At 40.9% G+C, this 20,473-nt stretch overlaps 1 protein-coding gene across 3 annotated transcripts in view; it reads right to left on the bottom strand.

The window, feature by feature from the left end:
- Nucleotides 1-19,835, bottom strand: part of sec62 (SEC62 homolog, preprotein translocation factor) — a 38,464-nt gene extending 18,629 nt beyond the window's left edge. Inside the window, exons 1-4 of one of the 3 annotated variants that reach the window (XM_043702639.1) lie at nucleotides 19,685-19,835; nucleotides 6,088-6,196; nucleotides 4,521-4,626; nucleotides 3,374-3,575 (exon numbers count right to left, since the gene is read on the bottom strand). In XM_043702639.1, the coding sequence (XP_043558574.1) occupies nucleotides 3,374-3,575; nucleotides 4,521-4,626; nucleotides 6,088-6,196; nucleotides 19,685-19,771 (504 nt within the window). In that variant the 5' untranslated portion in view covers nucleotides 19,772-19,835. Of the gene's footprint in view, nucleotides 1-3,373; nucleotides 3,576-4,520; nucleotides 4,627-6,087; nucleotides 6,197-6,641; nucleotides 6,813-19,098; nucleotides 19,213-19,684 lie in introns of those variants that run through there. The other 2 variants (XM_043702638.1, XM_043702640.1) reach the window with 2 other exon arrangements.
- Nucleotides 19,836-20,473: the final 638 nt, after the last annotated feature.

The following is a 20,473-nucleotide window of genomic DNA, read 5'->3' as shown; positions in this document are numbered from 1 at the left end:
TAACAGGGGTTTGATATAGTGGTGACATTTTTTGGTCCCTATCTTTCCCAACTAAGTCCACTGCACTGCAAAAGTGAAAATATTCTCCCCCTCCCCCTCCTTTCCCACAGAAATGTTGAACTTTATTCCTGAAACACTAAAACTGTTGCTCCCCAATCAGAGCTTAAATTAGGACTAGACCTGCAGATCCTTTTTCTCTAATGATTCTCTGAGAAAAGTGACTAGCTTTTTTTTGAAAAAACACTGCACTGTTACCCACATTATCTTTCCTATGCCTCTCATCAGATCAGAAATTAAGACTTTAGCCAGAACTATTGCCATTTCTTCCATGGGTTGTCTGTTTCCTCTGCTCAACTGCTTCCAGCTGCTGACTGTGTGTTCTTAAAGCAGGAAACTCACTTGTCACTGGACCTGAGATGTTAACAATTTTTTCTCCACAGACTTGCAGAGTTCCTCCAACAATTTCTGTTTTTATGGCAGTTTTCCACTGCTGTTACATTGAATTACTTAAGCAGTAATCCCAACTGTTGATCACCATGTTGCATGTGTGTCGAACCAACAAATGGCAGCTTGTGGTTCAGTTCGAGAATCTATCACCAATCCTTGTTTACTTACTGGGTCTAAGGGCCTGTTTGCTTAAAAGTGGCAGAGGATGAACCACTTGTGAATCTTAACAAGAGGAGGAATGTCTTAAAGATGTAGTTTATTGCAGGATATCGATAAGAAAAAGTCATAGCTACTTGTTCGAAATTATATACCTGACCACCATCAAGAGCCAGAGCCGTACTCTTTGTTCTGCACTCAGGACTATTTGATGTCATCAGATTAGGCGGAACCAAATGCAATCTCCAAAAATAACTCTTTCAAACTCAATATCATATGCAAAAATCCACATGCTGGATATTGACAGGGCCTAAAGCATTTCTTGTATCCAATGCTTTCAACCACTTTTTTCATATCATGCTGAGTGAATTGAATTGGTTAAAGATAGTTGCAAGTGCTCCAGCCTGTCTTTTGCAGTGATGTGGACTACCCCATCATTGTGGGAGAGAATACTTGTGAAGCCTCCCACCTGGTTAATTATTTAATTCCTCACCACCATGCATATCTGCATTTGACAGGACTGTACAGCTCAGACAAATTTGTTAATTGAGAGATGACTTTGTTCTATCACAGTCATTCTGTTATCAGTTTGCATGTGGTGCTGTGCTATAACTTCTCCAGGCTGATATGTTATTTTGGTTAAGAAAGACACTGCTCTTGGCACATAATCCTGCACTCTTCATTGAATCAGGATTGAACCACTTGATGGTAACAGCAGAGTGGAAGGTATGCTAAGAGGGGAGTTTGCAGATTGTGGCTGAAAGCAGATCTGCTGCTGATGGCCGAAAGCACCTCATGGATAACGAGTTTTGAGTTGCTGGATCTGTTTAAAATCAAATATCTTCAGTGTGGTGGTAATGCCACACAACGTGGTAGAAGGTATCCTTTGTCTTCACAACAACTGTACAGTGGTCACTCCTCCCAATACCTCATGAACAGAAACATCTGTGACAGGCAGATTGGTGACAGTGTGATCAAGTATGCTTTTCCTCCTGTTGGTTCCCCCACGATCCTCTGCAGACTGTGTGCCAGTTATGCCCTTTGGGACTCAGCAATCTCAACTGATGGTGGTGCTATTAAATTGCAATCCCATTCAGCTGCAGTATATTTTGCACTTATCTACAGTGTTTCTTCCAAATTTAACATGGAAGAACACTGGTTCATCCACTGAGCGAGAGCGATAAGTGGTAATCCACAAGGTTCCCTTGATCATGTTCATTTGACCTAACGGCGTCTGGAGTCGACTCTGAGAATTGCCAGAGTCTTTCAGCTGCATATTTTTGAGCTACCCGTTCTGGTGGGTCTGTTTCTGGTGCAGTTGGATGATGGAATCTAAGGCTGAGTGGTATTATTCTGAGAATATGATTATGTCAAGTTATTGCTTGACTAGACTGTAGGACAGCTTTCACAATTTTTTCTCATGTCATGTTAGTGAGAAGACCTTGAGCAGGTTCCTTCGTTGTTTCCATTGCTAGGTTTACATTGGATGGTCCATCAGTTTTCTTTTAACATTTCTATCGTGGTTTTGTTTAACTAAGTGGATTAGGTTGCTTCAGAGGGCAGTTAAGAATCAACCCACATCCTAGCTATAAAACCCTTAAAGAAAGGCCGGTGAAGCTTTATTGCAAGAGAATTTGAGTGCAGGGTAGCCTTGACAAATTGGATGTGGAAAATTTGTTTCCTCTTGTGGGTCAATCCAGAACTAAGGGACAATGATTGAAATTAGGGGGTTGTCCTTTTAGGACAGAGATTAGGAGAAATTTTCTGAGGGTGGAGAGATTTTGAAACACACTGCCTCAGAAGGTGGAGGTGGCAGTGGTCAGTAAATAATTTTAAGACAGATTTAGATAGATTCTTGTTAGGCAAGGGAATCAAAGGTTATCAGGGGTAGCTGAGAATGTGGAACTTGAAATACAAACAGGTCAGCCATGAACTTACTGAATGGTGCAGCAGACCAAGTGCCAAATGGTCTAGTTGTATAGTGGCTTGGTTAGGTTGCACCTGGAAGTACTACGCACAGTTTTGGTCTTTACCTCAGAAAAGATTTTATTGCCATACAAGCAGTGCAATGAAGTTTCACCAGACTTGTTCCTGGGATGGTGGAACTGTCCCACGAAGACACAATGGACAAACTGAGCCTGCATCCTCTAGTTTTGAACAATCATGGGTGAACTAACTAAAATTTACAAAATACTTAAAAGAGAGAGACAGGGTTAGTGCCTGTAAGACATTTCATTTGGTTGGTGAGTCTTGAACCACAGAACACAATTTAAAAATAAGAGGGTTGTCACTTAGGTCTGCGATTAAGATTTTTTTTTATTCAGAGGATGGTGAACCTTTGAAATTCTCTATTGGAGGACTGTGGAAGTTCAGACTGAGTATGTTTATGTATGTTTAAGTTGACATTGACATATTTTTGACGACCAGTGGTACATAATGTAACAGGGGTGAGATAGATGAAAAGGTAATGAAATATTCCATCTGCCATAATCATATTCAATGACCTACTCTGTTCTTAAGGTTGGGAATTCTCTCAAACTTCTCTATCTCACTTTCCCAGTTTTAATCTGTTCCTAAAATGTTTTTGATCAAGAAGATCAATTGTCATAATATTTCTTAAATATGGTTGTGTAAAATTTTGTGTGACAATGCTGCTGTGAAACATTTTGAGATGCTTTATTAAGTTGAGGTGCAATACAAATACACTCATGTTGCAAAAGGATTACTATCAGACGCTTTGTACATTTCACTTAGCAATCAAGTCTCTTACCTTTTTCTCCTTCTTAGTTTCTTCCTTTTCACTGTCTTTTTTCTTCTCTTTCTTACTCTTCTCATCTTTTGAGACTTCTTTCTTGCTCTTCTTTTCCTCGTCCTTACTGCTGTCGTTTTTCCCTTTCTCTTTTTTGATCTCCTTCTCAGACTTCTTTTTCATCACTTTCAATGCGCGGTGGAAGAACTGTTTCTTCAGAAGCCTGTCGACATCAGAGAATAAAAATATATATTTTGGTCATTGCAAAAATATCTATTTTCCTCCTTTTCTCTGCTGATGGATGCTTACTCTTGCCCAGGGAAGGTTGTGGACATACCTACTACCATCTGGCAACTCAATTTGCTGATTAACATATCCCTCAACCAATGACACAAAAACAAATTAATCTGGTCATTATCCCATTGCTGTTTGTGGAAACTTGTCAGCAAATTACTTGCTGTGTTTCACACATTCTAACAGTGACCAGACCTTAGAATCCACTGGTTGTAAAACATTCTGGGTCATCATGAGCTTAGGATAGGTAGCATACATATCAAAGCCTTCTCATTACTAAATTTCCACTGCAAAATTCTTTTAGAGAAATCCTGGAATCATGCTGCTATTTCTGTGGCCATTTTTATCAAGCTGAGAAATGGTTTTGTCACTCCGTGTTATGGATGCAATTATATATTGTTACTTAATATACATGAATAAATATTTTAACCATTTATTAGATAAGATGTTAAATAAAAATGCATAAATGGGAACAGACTGGAAAGCACACTGCTGTAGAGTCCAACCAGGATCATCCTAACCATTATGGCAATGGCTTGCAGTGTTCTAATTATAAGCCAGCAGTAGTGAAGGCCAGCCTAGTTCAGATATTGGGTTGCCAAGCTCACCACTGGTTCTACTCTTTAAACAGTAATCATGGAGCTACAATGCTCCAAGTGACTCTGCTTGCTAATATGGCATACAAAGCCAAGTGCTAGAAAATTGGATCAGAATAGCTGGGTGGTTGTTTTTGACCGGATGCAGACTCAAGGAGCCAAAGGCTTTTATAATTCCAACCACACTTCAATATTGCCTGCTGATTTAAGGACGCGCAATGATATGAACAAGAGGAAAACAGAGTTTACAAAGTTAGCACTTATAAACTTCCACTCACCTGTTGCAGTAGTCAACTACTGATTCTCGAGTTGTAAATACTGCTTCCTCTCCTTTCTTTGATTTTGCCCATTTTGAATCCAGCAAGCAGTCCACAGCTTTGGAAGCTGAAAGGCGATGACAACATTAACACTGTACTTATAGCAAAGAAACAGGCCATTCAGTCTAAGCAGTTCATGCTGGTGATATGAGTGTCCTCCTATCCCTTTTCTTCTTTCCTTTCTCCCTCATGTAATTAACAATAGATAAGGAATGTTGCTGAAGAAATGGTAAAAGGTTTTGTTCTGCCTTAAGTATAGAGGATGCAAAAAATATTCCAGTAATAGCTATAAATGAGATGTCAAGACAAATGGGGAGAGGACAGGTGTATGGCTTTAAGATTAGAGTATTAGTCATGATCATGTTGAATGGCAGAGTGGGCTTGATGGGCCAATTTGCCTACTCCTGCTCTATTTTCTATGTTTTTATGGATGGCCTTGACAAATTGAATGTGGAAAAGATGTTTCCTCTTGTGGGTCAATCCAGAACTAAGGGGCAATGATTGAAGTTAGGGATTGCCCTTTTAGGACAGAGATTAGGAGAAATTTTCTGAGGGTTGAGAGATTTTGGAACACACTGCCTTAGAAGGTGGAGGCGGCAAGGGTCAGTAAATAGGTTTTAGACAGACTTAGATAGATTCTTATTAGGCAAGGGAACCAAAGGTTATCAGGGTCGTTGAGAATGTGGAACTTGAAACACAAACAGGTCAGCCATGAACTTACTGAATGGTGCAGCTGACCAAGTGCCAAAAGGTCTACTTCTGTGTGCATTTCATGTGGTCAAATGCTTGTTCCTGTCAAAATCTCCACATGGCAACAAGTTTAAATTTCACAGACTACAAATGAAACATTAGATATTCACAAAAAAAGAAAGGTTTTCAAATGGAATTATTTTCTGCAAAAGGTCATAAACTTGTGAAGAACTGGTGATGCATGAGACAAGTGGAGATGGGCTAAAAAGAAGAGTGTGGGATTGAAGGATATAGTGAAACGTTAGAAAGGTAAAGTAACATTCAAGAGAATGCATAGACTTGTCAAATTTAAGTCTTTGCTTCAGAGTACAGCTTTTTCTTCCCCCCAAGTGCTGGAATACTTTATCCACAATTGTCCTTAAAAGAGGCTGAAGTTTTCAAGACTGAGATCAAGAGAGTTTGGTTTGGCAAAGGTACCAGGAGCTAGGGTGGATAATTTTAAATGGATATCAATCGAGTAACTTTGACCACATATTCTGGGTGCAAACATAGGCACTAACAGGCTACATTACCTCTAATCTGTGTGGACCTCTGGGATCTGTGCGAGGTAACGATTTCTGAAACCTGAAGCTAATGCTGGTAACAATATTGGCATGCAAATCACTTGATCCTTGGAGCAGCTGTCCGGATGCACTCATCACTAATTTTTATCTAATATGCACACACACATGTGCATGCATATGAACCAACATAGGCACAACACAAGCATATGTACAAATATACATACATGCATTTGGTACTTGCATAAATTATTTTAATTTTGGCACTGTGATCTTACCAATGAAATAATCAACTCTGTGGCCCATCATGGTGGTTGACTTAGTTGGGCAATTGAAGCGTAAGTACTTGGCCACTGCTTTCTCCTCTTTAGTTGGTTCTCCAACCTCCTAAAATACAAAAGACAATGGCATACAATAAGTGCATTCAAACACAATACAGTTTTTAAATTGGAACTGCTCCTTCCAAGCACTGATCACTACAAGCATCAGAGTAGAGATTAAAATGGACCCTAACCAACAAATTCACTGAATAATATGTACAACTCAATACAGGGCCTGAGCAGCATAAGGTCAGTAACACACTGTAACAGTCTAATTTAATTCTTTAAGAGAGATATTTTAACGGAGGCTATGGAATAATTGCTCGGTATTTCAAGAATTTTCACTAAGATTGTAGCGGTCATAAACTGAGCAATATGGGACTAAATAAAATATTTAGTTAGTGACCTTTATGGTAGAAAATTGTGCAGGTTATGACCTGTTGATAGCATGCACACATCCAATCAGGCTACAACATGATTGAAAATGTCATTAGCAGCTACTCAATAACAACCTGCTCACTGATGTCCATTCTGTATTCTGCCAAGGAACATTTAGCTCCAGGTCCTGGTCCAAGCAGGCATTTATGCTTTTCAACTTGTCACGTGGTCACATGCTCCACATTCTCACCACTACCAGGATAAAGAACTTTCTCCTGAATTTCTGCTTGCATTCCTTAATTGACTATCTTATTTATGATCCTTAGTTATGAACACCACTAAAAATGGAAGGATCTAAAAGCATGGAAGAGTTTGATAGAATAAAGACAAATTAAGTTAAAAAGCATGGTCATAAGTCTACAAAAGCATACTATTTGAGTCACTCCCTGAAATGACTTTTTCAAGAAAAGAATTGTTAGAAATTCATCAACTTTGACATTTTCAATGGAATTTCTAAAGAATTAGAATTCCTACAGTGTGGAAAGAGGCCCTTTGGCCCATCAAGTCCACACGGGCCATCCGAAGAGTAATCTACCCAGACCCATTCCCCGATTACAGAGGAACCTTGATTTCGAAATATCGGATTATCTGAAGGAGATCCAGAGGTCCTGATAGAAACATTTCATCAAAGACGTATTTCCAACAGTGATCGCCAACAGGCACCGTCTCCAAATGACTGACCTCCCGCTCTCCGTCTCTCCCCACACTTTCCTTGGAGTTCTACAGAGGGGTGTACCCTAAACCCCCCTTACCCAGAAAATCTCTCCAACATTGTCCTGTACCGGGTGAAGGTGGAACCTGTCCAAACGCTGCAGTAATAAGGTGTGTGTGTGTCTGTGCGTGCGCGCTATTTGGAGACTTACCCCACAAAGGCAGCAGCAGCAGCTGTTGGTGTCCAGTCCGGCTGCCCTGGAGAGGGGGCGGGGGACAGGATTGGACGGGTTTGGAAAGCGGTGTTGGACGGGGGTGCTGGCCAATTCACCTAACCTGCACATCTTTGGATTGTGGGAGGAAACCCACGCATACACGGGGAGAATGTACAAATTCCACGCAGTCAGTCACCCGAGGTTGGATTCGAACCTGGGTCCCTGGCACTGCGAGGCAGCAGTAGTAACTACTGAGCCACCGTGCCGCCCTATCCACTGGACCTATATCACCCATGACTCTGGTAGCGGTGGCATTCGAACCCACGACTCAATAGAGACTGGAACTTAATTCCAGCGACTTAGACCACCCGGCCACACTACCACAATATTTAAATTGGACGTTATTTAAACTGAAAAAAATCAAATTATTAGGCTGTAATTAACTAAAATGATATTTGAAGCTGATGATTTATTCAGTTATCCTTTAATTATATTAGTTAAGGAGACCGGACATGAAACTTGCATATCACTGTCAATAATACTTCCAGATAGGGCCATGGAATATATAATATTTGTAAATGTGACTGACAGTTAACTTGCTCCTTGCTGGTTACTTTTCCACCTGCTAATAAAGGATGCTTTCTGGGTGTGCTAAATCCTAACAATGAGGCTCAAAATGACTGGTAGCAAATGTCTTGATTGGAGGCACAGGATTGCAGTCCGCAGATGCATTCAAATCACCTGGCAATTTTTTTTAAAGCAATAAACTTCTGGCTTCCTGTAGTTCCAAAGTACAATCTGTTTCTATTATGTGCATATTCAAAGTCTCTAATGTTTACAATACAAATTACATTTTTAAAAATGCAATAAGTGACTTTGAATAAAACTAAATGAATAGAAGTATCTAAATACAGGAATTCCGTCTCCCTCAATGAGAAACAGTTTTGTTCTCAAGCGATTAATGACCCATGAAAGCAATCTAATTTCTATTTGAACATATTTTATATCTTTTCCATCCAGGAAGCAACTTTCAACCAATTGATGCACTTGAGAACAACTTAGAAAGTGACAGTTTTCCACAGGAAGAATGAACCAATATAATAGATTGGTACAGCCAGAAGATGACAAGTTCTGTTCAGTTCAGTTAAAATTGAGTCTTTGGCCTCCACTGTTCATTTAATTCCAGCACACTTATGTTGCACGTATTATTGTCAAGGAGATGGCTGATGGATTTCTGGAACAAACTGTGACATTTTCCCCCTAGTGGCTTCCAATAGCTGCAACATACACTGGTGAGCTCAGAACAGCAATGTCTCACCACAGAAAACTGCTTCAAAGCTGCTTCTTTCTCTGCACTTGATGTAATCATTTGGGAATTTGAGAAGCCATGACTTCAACCCACAGTCCGTAATTTAAAGGCTGTTCTGAGAATCACATTTCAAATATCCAAGATCCTTCATTTAGAAGAAAATAAAATCCTATGCTGAGTTGACTAGTGGTTTAACTGTGCATCCTTTAGTTATTAAATTTTGGCAACCTGATTGCACCAGCTAAACAAAATCTCCAAAACATGTAAGGAATTCTTAGAGCACTCCACTTTATAAAACAATTTTCACTTAAGGAAACAAATGAGTTAATCATGAGCAACATTTAGCTATATGTGGAAGCTTGCCAGATGCAAACTGACATGTTTTCTTCATTATATTACAATCATACTTTAATTGGGTGTGAATCAGAGTGATGCCAATGTGGGATCATTTCGAGCACCTGTGAGGTTATCATGAAGGACTCTCCTTCACAACCTCTCTCCTCACTTAAACCACCATCAATTGTCTCTTTGTATTGACAGTAGCCTCATCGTCTGGTAGAACTATGGCGAATTTTATTACAGTTCAAATGTACTTAATTGGACTGAAGTCTGAGGAATTAGCTGAAGGATATGCAAGTAAGACTTTTCAGAGTTTGACAAAGTTTGAACACTAAGGACCACACATAAAAAAAATCTTACAATTTAATAACCCTTACTGTCAACATGCCGTTCATTACAGACCAGATGGGATAATGATTAACAAAGGCTCTGCACTGCCACTGAGAATTCCACATAACTAGTGGACTGGGAACGAAAAGCGAAAAGGCCTGAGGCTATTTAATCATAATGGCAATTGAATTAAATTATTACATCTTATCTTAATCATGTTGCTAATGGCATGAATACTTGAAGTTGGGTTGGGAGATACTTGGTGATAAATTTATATCCCTAACATTTATATATGAAAGAAATTTTAGTTTGAAAATAATTAGTATTTCTGATGTCTCCCAGTTTAAAACCTACCTTTTATATTATTTACATACCAGTGTGTTTTAGGTGATTGTAGGTGCTTTAACAATGGCATTAATATCTATCCTTAGGCAATAAACCTCAAACTTTGTGACCTGACTCAGACATTGACTCTCTGCACTACAAAAAACATGACTAATGGACAATACTCTCGCTTCCAAGTCATGAGAATCTAACTCCAAGACTTGAGACAATGTAATCCAGTGTGCTATTCACAATTTACTGCAGAGAATACTTTGTGGACAGAAAATAGTGTGGAATGAATTGCAATTCCAAATTCCATTAGATTTCAAACATTATAATTACATGAGAAATAACTGGCTGGTAATGGCAGACTTAGTAAGGATTACAACATGAGGCAATTGACTGACAAATATAACATGCCAACACTTAGGGAAAATGGTTTGGAGATATTACAACTGAAGTCATCAACTATATAAAATGTTGTTGGTAGCAAGCTAATTTTTGGTAACTTATTACAGATGAGAGATGCAGGCGAAGGATTCCCCTGGTAGCAAGTACGCACTCGGAAGGATAAGGATTTTCTGGCAGAAGGTACTGCATCAGGAGCAACAGGTGATGAGCGTTCCTGATAGCAAGAAATTGAATTTAAACATAAATTGACAACAGAGTCTTTGAGTCAGCAGCCAGATGCTCTGCAGTGCTATCTGACAATATGGCACAGGGTACCATCCATAAAATTTTCTAATGACGACTGAATCAAATTTCAAATTGTCTTTCTAGACAAAATTTTCTAGAATAATAAGTGTTGACATGAACTAACAGGATCCAGTCTTCGTATTACATCATTCAAATTGTCTCTCTTGTAGTTCCTGGAGACACCTGTACGCTGGAGGAACCTACAGCTTGCACAAGTAGAAGGATACATTTACTCTCCCCATTTTTCTCTCTCTCCAATTTTAGTTACCTCTTACAGCTTGTCAATTTTTCATAGCAATTGACCAGACTTGATTAGGTTAAATTGCAAAAGCCTTTGGTTGTGACAGATTGGCATTTCAGAAAATATTTCAGCTCACAATTTGTATCCAGCAGGATAATGGAAAACGTACAGTAAACAAACTAATCCTGCAACCTTGTCAGTTTTGTATGCAATATTAACAAACAAGAGTGTAGATGTACAGAACTTGCACTTAGTGCAATTCAGGAGCAGGCAGACAAAGACCCATCAACTCTACAAATCTTAGTGCAACTAAGTCTAAATATGCCTGGAGGGATTTTGATAAAAATTACCAAGGTTTCCTTGTCACAAAATTTATATATACCAAAAAGTAATAAATTAGGACTCTGGACCAGCATTACATCTGCACTGAGCTCACAGTCCTGGATTAGTTTTTTAAATTAAAAAGAAAAACCATATCAAAATCCAAAATGCAAGCTGAGATACAAATTTTAACCCCATTTTTAAGTGTGGTACATGCAGTGGACTTCTGCCCCAATTAGTTACTTTGCTCTACTTGCTGTATGGGTTCTGTGCGAAGTGAGCGGATGCTCATTGCCAGATGACAGCAAAGAGGCCATCCAGCTCGTACTGAATCCGTAATTATCCTGGGGCAAACATAACTGACATGTCACTATCCAAATCCCAAACATACAAAACATTGTATGCCCATTAATTTTGTAAGAAACAGTAGCAGTTGTCAATAAGATCATGGTTGATCTGATCCAGCCTTAACTTCACCTTCCTGCCAGTATATCCATAACCATGAGGGTGTCACAGTGGCAAGCACTGCTGCCTCACAGCGCCAGGGACCTGCGCTCAATTCCCATCTTTGTGTGGAGTTTGCACATTCTCCCCATGTCTGTGTGGGTTTACTGCGGGTACTCCGGTTTCCTCCCACAGTCCAAAGAAGTGCAGATTAGGTGAATTGGCCATGCTAAATTGCCCGCAGTGTTAAGTACATTAGTCAGGGGTAAATGTAGGGGAATAGGTCTGGGTGTGTTGCTCTTCCGAGGGTCGGTGTGGGCTTGTTGGGCCGAAGGACCTGTTTCCACACTGTAGGGAATCTAATCAAAACCTCATCTCCACTGTTAAGCAAATATCTGACTAACTTAGTTTGAATATATTCAGTGTCCCAGTCTCCACTGCTCACTGAGGGAGAGACATTCAAATGCTGATGACCCACTGAGAAAAATACAATCCTCTTCATCTGTCTAAAATGGGAGAGCCATTATCGATTCTGTCATGGACAGATGTATCTGTGGCAAGCAGATTTGGAAAGATTGAGTCAAGTACGCTTTTCCTTCTTGTTGGTTCCACTACCACTAGCTGCTGAATCAGTGCAACAGCTAAGGACCGGCTCAGACAGTAGTGGTGCTGCTGAGCCACTCTTTGTAGTGGACATTGAAGTCTCCCCCCACCAGAGTACATTATGTGTCTTTGCCACCCTCCGTGTTTTCTCCACGTGTTGATCTCAAGAGCAGTTAGGGATGTGCAACAATGCTGTTGTAGCCATGTGCATCCCTAGAATGCTTAAAGTTTTAATGACAATCCAGATAGTGACTAGCGACAAGATTACAATCCTGAAGGTGAGTAAATGCCCATAAAGATGTAAAACATGCAGCCTCCATTCTGAAGTTCAGGTTGTTTTCCAAACTGTTTCTGCAACAGCACATACACTTAGTAGTTAGACACGGGAGGAGGAATGATACCGAGGACTAAATGCACTAGCAACAAGTGTCCAGATGATGATGGCTGGAGACATTGTTAAGAAATCACCAAGTATCATCGGTGAGCAAAATTACCATTAACTGTTCATAAACCGTTTGTGTGGGGGAAGAAATTACTCGACCAGAAAAAAAAAAGAGGATAACAGTTACTAAACCAGCAGGGAGAGATGTATGTATGTCTGGGATGTGGGTAATACTGCTAAAGTTACATTTAATGTTTATGCAGAGTAGTCTAAGAGTTCAGAGTGCTACAGAAGGCTAAACCAGTGTGCAATTGGAACAATGAACAGGTCAAACTTGGATGGAATGCCAAATTTGAATTTCATGATAAAAAGGCAACGTACACATTTTGCTCATCAATCTCCAAATTACCTTAACCATAACCACTACTGTACTTAAACATCAAGCTACTGCCATATTCAAGAATTTTAACCTATACTACTTACACTATGTATTTTCCCAGTGACCATACTTGGTCATTGGTACTATTTGCCATCTGTACCAGTACGTAGTACTTTGGAAAGGTTCTTTGTCAATAACACATTTCTGCTGTTGTTTCATTTTGTGGCTATTGATGGATTAACGGTACAGAATATGCCACCGTAGACTATCAGAAATCCGGATTCAAGTCTCACCTGCTCTAGAGGTGTGAGACAAAATCTCTGAAAAGATTGATTAGAAAATATCCACAGAACCTGCACTGTTCTCACTGAGACAGTGGTAACCTCCACACCGCTGAGCCAGGAGGTTTGGCTTCAGCTCCTACTTCAGGATCTGACAGTCATAGAGGTGAACAGATCGATTAAAATTATTATGTGTGAATTCATATCATTCACACGATAAGGATTTCCAATCAGGCATCACCACTTACTACTGATGCAAATTTCAAACCACTGTAAGAGTGAGAACAAGTTGAAGTGGTCAATGCAATTGGAAACGTAACCCTTTGAGTCATTGAGGTAGTGTAGAAATATACTTGTTAATCAGGTACAGAGAGATGCTGTCTCAAGGGGACTTTAACATATTGAAGTGATTTTATTAACACATTCATTTCATGGACACTGGCACATGCTCAAATCTCCAGAAACAGTATTGCCCCCGTGCGGTTGACTCATTTTAACATCATACCCCTTTGAACAGTAATTCCAAAACTAGAATTATGATAGTCAAAAACACAATGGGGTTTTTAGCATGATCTTTAAAGCAAAAGAACACCTGCCAATGTACAGCAACATCAAAATGGTTACAGGAGCAATTTTTAATCACTTTCAGCTCTCTCTTGCATGGATAAAAACTCTTAATTTTCACAATACTTTAATGTTACCCTCTCTCTCTCATAACACAGAGTTTGGAAGGACAAAGCCTGGTATTGGGCATTTCACTTCATTGGGATGATTGTGATGCCTCCACATTTTACAAGTTTTGAATAATTCTGTAGATTTGTTGGGCATGTCCCTAGCTTCACAGCTTAGCCTCTTGCAAACAACTTCAATTGATGTAACATAAGAAAATAGTCAAAGCTATTGGTAGGGGTTCTCAAACAAAATTTGACACCAAACTAAGTTAGGAGATATTTGGATAGCTAACCAACAGTTGGATCTAAAATTAGAAATTTAAGGACAGAATCTTAATGGAGAAATGTAAGGTTGGAGACATAAACAGGTAATTCTAGAACTTATAGCTGTGGCATTTGAAAGCATGAAGTCAGGTATGAACAAAGGGCCAGATTTGAAATTCACAGACCTGAGGATTATAGGGTTTGAGAAGGTAAATCAAATGGAAAGGGGAGAGGCCACCAAGGGATTTAAATACAATGAAAAGTTTAAAATTGAGGCAACTTATTTAGGCCAGTGAGTAAAGGAACGATGGGTGAATGGAACTGGGTGTGTTAGGAAACAACAACATTTTCTCAGAAGCCACAGACATCCTTCAGACAACTAGATCAGCATAATGAGTTTAAGCAACAGGAAGCGTCCGTTGGCTGCCTTTACAAATCACTCAGCTGTTGCAGTTCTCAGTTCTTTTGAGTAAGAGCTGAAAATGTGTTGCTGGAACAGTGCAGCAGGTCAGGCAGCATCCAGGGAACAGGAGAATCGACGTTTCGGGCATAAGCCCTTCTTATGCCCGAAACGTCGATTCTCCTGTTCCCTGGATGCTGCCTGACCTGCTGCGCTGTTCCAGCAACACATTTTCAGCTCTGATCTCCAGCATCTGCAGACCTCACTTTCTCCTCCATCTATGATCTTAGTTGTCTTGTATGCTTATTTGTCTTATACACCAAACTACAATGTCTCCTAATTTGGCAATGACTTCACACTTGAAACTGTCATTTTCCTCACCCTCCCCACTTGTAACCTTCAGCACTCTTACAATCTTCTGAGGGCGCTTTGCTACTTCAATTTTAATGTCTGTGCATCCCAGATTTCTGGGCCTTAACTCTGGGAATTTCTTCCTTAACGTCCTTGCCCCTCTCTCCTCCACTTGAATACTTCTTTTAAAATTACCTCATTGACCAAAGCTTTTGCTACCCATCCCAATATAATTGTTCTGAAGCCTGGCAATGCTTCTGCACCTGGTACATTAGTAGACAATTTTAGGCACCTTACTTAAGGAGGGATGTAGTTCTATTGAAGGCTGTTCAGAAGAGGTTCACTGGATAAATTCCAGAGATGACAGGCTTGTCTTATGAAGAGAGCTTGAGCAATTTAGGACTATACTCTGGGGTTTAGAAGTATGAGGGGTGATCTAATTGAGGTAGTTAAGATGCTGAAGCAGATTGACAAAGTAGGAGGAGAAAAGAAGTTTCCTCCTGTGGGGCAATCTAGGATGAGAGTCATAGTTTCAGGATAAAGGTCAGAAGGCAAAATAGAGACAAGGAGAAATTACTTCTCTCAAGGGGTCATAAATCATTCGTGTGGAGCGTGGTATCTGCTGGTAAATTTAAAGGACAGTTAGACAGATTTTCAATTAGTAATGGTTTGAAGGGTTATAGAAAGCAGGCAGGTAAGTGGAGTCAAGGCCAAGATAAAATCAACCATGATTATATCAAATGGCACAGCAGGCTTGAGGGGCTGAATTACCTGTTCCTAGTTGTTAAGTTTCTTCTAATGTTTTACTATTTTAATGATGCTATTAAATTGCATCTATTGCAGTCATTGTTTTTGAGATCCAAGTGTCAGTCACAATCCTGCTCCAGGCTTATTTTTTGCATGCATACTTAAGTCACTTCAGTACTCTAGCTACAGTGGCCGCAATTAACGACTACAATCACATTAATGTACTGATGGCACAGGGCCCCTTCGAACCTCCCATGTAGTTTAGACATCCAGAAAAATGCTGAAGATTACTTTAAAGTGTGCTTGTATAGTCCCACTTCCACTTCCCTCACTTGTCACAACTGCTAACATTACCCAAATAACAGACAATACTATTTAGGTGGATAGAAGAATATCACCAACACTGGCACAAGGTTATTAACAAGAAAAGCTACAGAATCCACTACGTCAAATTCACCACCCTAAATTGATCCAATCACCATTTAATCATATCGAAGAGTGAAGCAATATCCAAGTTGACAGCAGTACCTTATTCACTCCTTACTGTGTGGGACAGGGAATGAAGCTGAAGAAAGCTCTTGATCAATGGTTGAAAAGGACTAAGACCAACAGAATGGCTGCCAAATACTGTCTCAATTATCCCTCACCACATTAAGCCCCTCACTCTCATGGTGCACTGGAGCAGTGCCACTGTAAAATAAGATCTGTCAACACTGCTTGTTTTCATGCAAATAAAATGAAAATATAAGATGCGTATTCGAAGAAGTGCTAACATACGAACTGGGGCAAATGAAGTCACATGACAGTAGTGTTAGTTTTGTTGCTGGAAAAACAAACAGCTCGAAAAAGAAAATATTTCATTAATCTCTAAATTAAGGTTAACTATGATCTTCAAATCACTTTTCACAACCACAGGACATCCAAAAGTGCTTTCCAATCAATGGAATATTTCTGAAGGGTAGTTATTCTGGTAACCTAATAACCAATTTGTACATAGTAAACACAAAGAAATAGCAATGCAGTGAACACAAGAAAACCTGTTTTAACTCTTGGCTGTAGGATGAGTATTGAGCAGATACGCGGGGAGAACTTCCCTGGTCATTATCAAATAGCACCTTAAGACCTTTACAAACTGACCCAAGTGGGAGGAAAGAGTCTTAGTTTAATATCTCATCTGAAAGATGGGACCTCACCAAGTGCTGTACTGAAACTGAGGAGAAAGTGAGGTCTGCAGATGCTGGAGATCAGAGCTGAAAATGTGTTGCTGGAACAGCGCAGCAGGTCAGGCAGCATCCAGGGAACAGGAGAATCGACGTTTTGGGTATAAGCCTGTCAGCCTACATTATTTTCTGGGACACAAACTAATCATCAGACTCAAAAACAAGACTGCTACCCACTGGCTGACACAAATGAATACAGATTTCTGTGGTAAACAACTTTTATTTATACAGCACCTGAAATGTAAAGAACGCACCAGGGATCTACATTAGCAGTCAGAAAGATCATGCTCATGCAACCAGAAAGATTAGAAAGGAAGTTGAAAGATTATGAAAACTAGTAGGTGGAAATTTTCCACAAAGGTGAGACAGAATGAAGAATGCAGAAAATGCCTGCATTAAATCTATGGAGTGAATTTATCAGGCTGCATGAGATTACGGAGTTGAAGCAAGTGATTGAAAAAAGATGGTTGAAATTAAACAAATTTGGGGATGCAAAATAGACAGCACAAATCAAGGGCTGCAATGGGACAGACAGAAGCAAAAGGCTTGCATTGCTAAAACATCTTTTAGCTTAAACAACTTTGGCTATTGCACAGTTTCTGCAAATCATTTTCACTCGTGGTGGGAAGAGTCCAAAAACAGAGCCCTTTGTCAACAAAATCATCACAAATAAGTTCAAAAAGAGCTTAGGAGAATTGTTAGCCACAGAGTGGTAAAAGAGTGTGAAACATTTTGAGAAATATTAGAGATTCATGAGGAGAAACTGTTAAGGTCTGAAACTCCCTATGACAAACTCATGTCCCTCTCTCTTCTCTGTCAAGATGTTCCTAAAAACCTATCCATTTGACCAAGCTGTCCTAATAGCTCTGTATGTAATTCAGTATCAAATATTGTTTGACCACAATGCTTGGATATTTTATTATACTAAAGGCATCATAAAAATTAAAGTTGTGTTACTGAAACTGGATAAACACAGCAGAGAGGCATGAATGGACAAACATGTTATTGGTGGGTGATGAAACAGGTTAGGACAAAGCTAGCAGAGAGCATTAATAAACAGAAGCATGAGGATAAACCATTTACGTAGATTGGATTGCCTTGATGAGGAACCTGGAGAATTGCTTCCTCCCACTACACACCTTTCAATTTCAGACATTAAGAGAGTTCACAAAATGAAGTGGTTGCGTCACAGTTATAAATAAAAGTTCAACCTATGTGCAATCAACTAACAGACTGTTGTATGCAGGGTGTGTAATTTATTCACCATCTCATCATCTGTTATATGCTGTAACTGTATAGACTGGGAGCTTTCAACACAGTCTCAGTCAGCTGGTTACAGTATCCCAAGAGAGAAATACCTGTCACCATTACCTCATTGCACATGAACTGGTGCCAAAATCAGCACATACATCAGAGGCAAATGGAATTTAAAAATTAACGAGAGATATAATAGTTAACAACCACAGCTTGTGATCCACCACAAATTAATACTTCATATTGGCCTGCTCTTGTCTCCCCTTCTCCACTGCTACTCTCTCTGCAGAAATAATTTCCTTCCTGTGTTCTAATCTACTCTCTTCTTCACCCAACTCCTCTGCATCCCTCTCTCTCATCCCATTTCCTATCCCTGGTTATCACTCCTTCTTCCTGCTCCTCTTAGCTTGTATATCCTACACTTTAGACCTCTGCTATTCCTTCTCACCACCATCTGCTTTGCCCCATTTTCCACCAATCCTCCTAAGGGCTCTTCTGGTACAGTGATAGTGTCCCTGCCTCTGGGTCAGGAGGCCCAGTTTCAAGTACCTCTTGCTCCAGTGATGACATCCCTGGACAAATTGATTGGAAAATATCCACCAACCCTCCTATCGTTTCCCCTTCGTTCCCATTCTATCATTGCTCCCCATTGTCCTGGCTGCAATTTCACATACCAGTCTCCTGTTTTCTCCCCTACCTATCCTTTAACCACAAATTTCATCACCTCTCTTCCAGTCCTCCTTTCTTTAGCTCACTCTCCCCATGATGTTCACCTCAACATGCCCCACTCTACTAGGCAAAAGTGAGGACTGCAGATGCTGGAGATCAGAGTCTATATTAGAGTGGTGCTGGAAAAGCACAGCAGGTCAGGCAGCACCAGAGGAGCAGGAAAATCGGCGTTTCGGACAAAAGCCCTTCATCAGGAATGCCCCACTCTGCACCTTTCTCCTAAAGCCTCACCCCTTCTCCCCTCAAACTCACCTACCTCTGGCCCTCCCCATACTCACCCTTCCCCTATATCCCTAATCCCATCCATTCTGTCATGTCCCTGCCTGAATTTCCTCTCTACCCCGGGCTCTCAGCCTCATCCAGTTCCCGGCTCCCACTACCTGACTCCGCTTCTTCTGTTTGCGCCGCTCCGCCATCTCCCCGGCCCCAAGTGACGTGTAACGGGGCAACCAAACATCGCGAGAGTCAAGGCCTGGCATCATAAGCGTCCCCTGCTGGCCTGGAGGTGGAACTACACAAACACAGCCCCGTGCTGCCCAGAAGGAGGAACAACTGCAACAACACAATCCCCTACCGCCCAGGAGGAGGAACTGCACCAACAACGTCTCCTGCCGGCCAGGAGGAGGAATTACACCAACACTGCACCTTCCCGCCCAGGAGGAGGGAGGAACTGCAACAGTCCACTACCGCCCAGGAGGAGGAAACAAACAGAAGGAACTCATGCACCACGTCATATTCGAGGAGAAACTGCAAACTACAGCGTCCCCTGTCGCCGAGGAGGTGAAACTGTACTAACTTCCCCCTGCCGGCCAGTAAGAGGAATTACGGTTTCCCTGCCACCTGCTGACCCGGGGAGTGAAACTGCAGTGACACCGCCCCTGCTGCCCGCAGAAGGAACTGCAGTAAGACTGGCCTCTCCTGTGCCATTGGCAGATATGGAGTCTTATTTAATCATGAAATACGGGCCTCGCTGGCCATTCTTCTCGTTCCTCGTTGGCCTTTAGATAATGGTGGTGAGCTGCTACAATCCATGTGCTTTAGGTAGACCGACATTGCAGTTCTGGAGGAAATTCCAAGCTTTTAACTCAGCGATGCTAAAGGAACAGCAAACGATTTCCAAACTCGAATGTTGATTGGCGGGAACTTGCTGGTATTCCCATGTGTCTGTTATCTTTGTCCTTCTAGATGGAAGTAGTTTTAGGTTGTTTAAGGGACCTTAGTAAATTTCTGCAGTTCATCTGAATGGCAGTAGGCTGGCTGCTTTGGTCCCGCTGCCACTTCCTGCCCAGAAAGAGTCAACTGCAGTCACACTGCTCCCTGCTGCCCAAGATGGGGGACTGCAGGCACAAGATCACTTCCTCCCAGGAGGGGGAGCTGCAGTCGACCAGTCCTTGATTTTTTTTATTTCAAAAATATACTTTATTCATAAAATAATTTGATGGTCTGTACAGTTGGTCATGCCATACATATGTAAACATGTACATACAGAGATCAGAATTTATCATTTTTATACAGGTCTGTACATTTTTCAATCATATGCCCATATGATTAGCTGAGGCGTCAGCAGAGCCCAAATGACTGCATGGGCCCTCTGTTCTTCATTAGGCAGGCAGACTTTACACAGTGGTCTTTCCCCACCGCGCCTTGGCAGCTGCCCCAAGCTTCAGCGCGTCCCTCAACACGTAGTCCTGGACCATGGAATGTGCCAGTCTGCAACACTCAGTCGGGGTCAACTCCTTCAGCTGGAAGACCAGC

This window comes from Chiloscyllium plagiosum, chromosome 13 (assembly GCF_004010195.1).
Source record: "Chiloscyllium plagiosum isolate BGI_BamShark_2017 chromosome 13, ASM401019v2, whole genome shotgun sequence".
NCBI classification, from domain to species: domain Eukaryota; kingdom Metazoa; phylum Chordata; class Chondrichthyes; order Orectolobiformes; family Hemiscylliidae; genus Chiloscyllium; species Chiloscyllium plagiosum.
The sequence above is the reverse complement of the archived record's forward strand: the minus strand, read 5'-3'. Positions and strand labels throughout refer to the sequence as shown.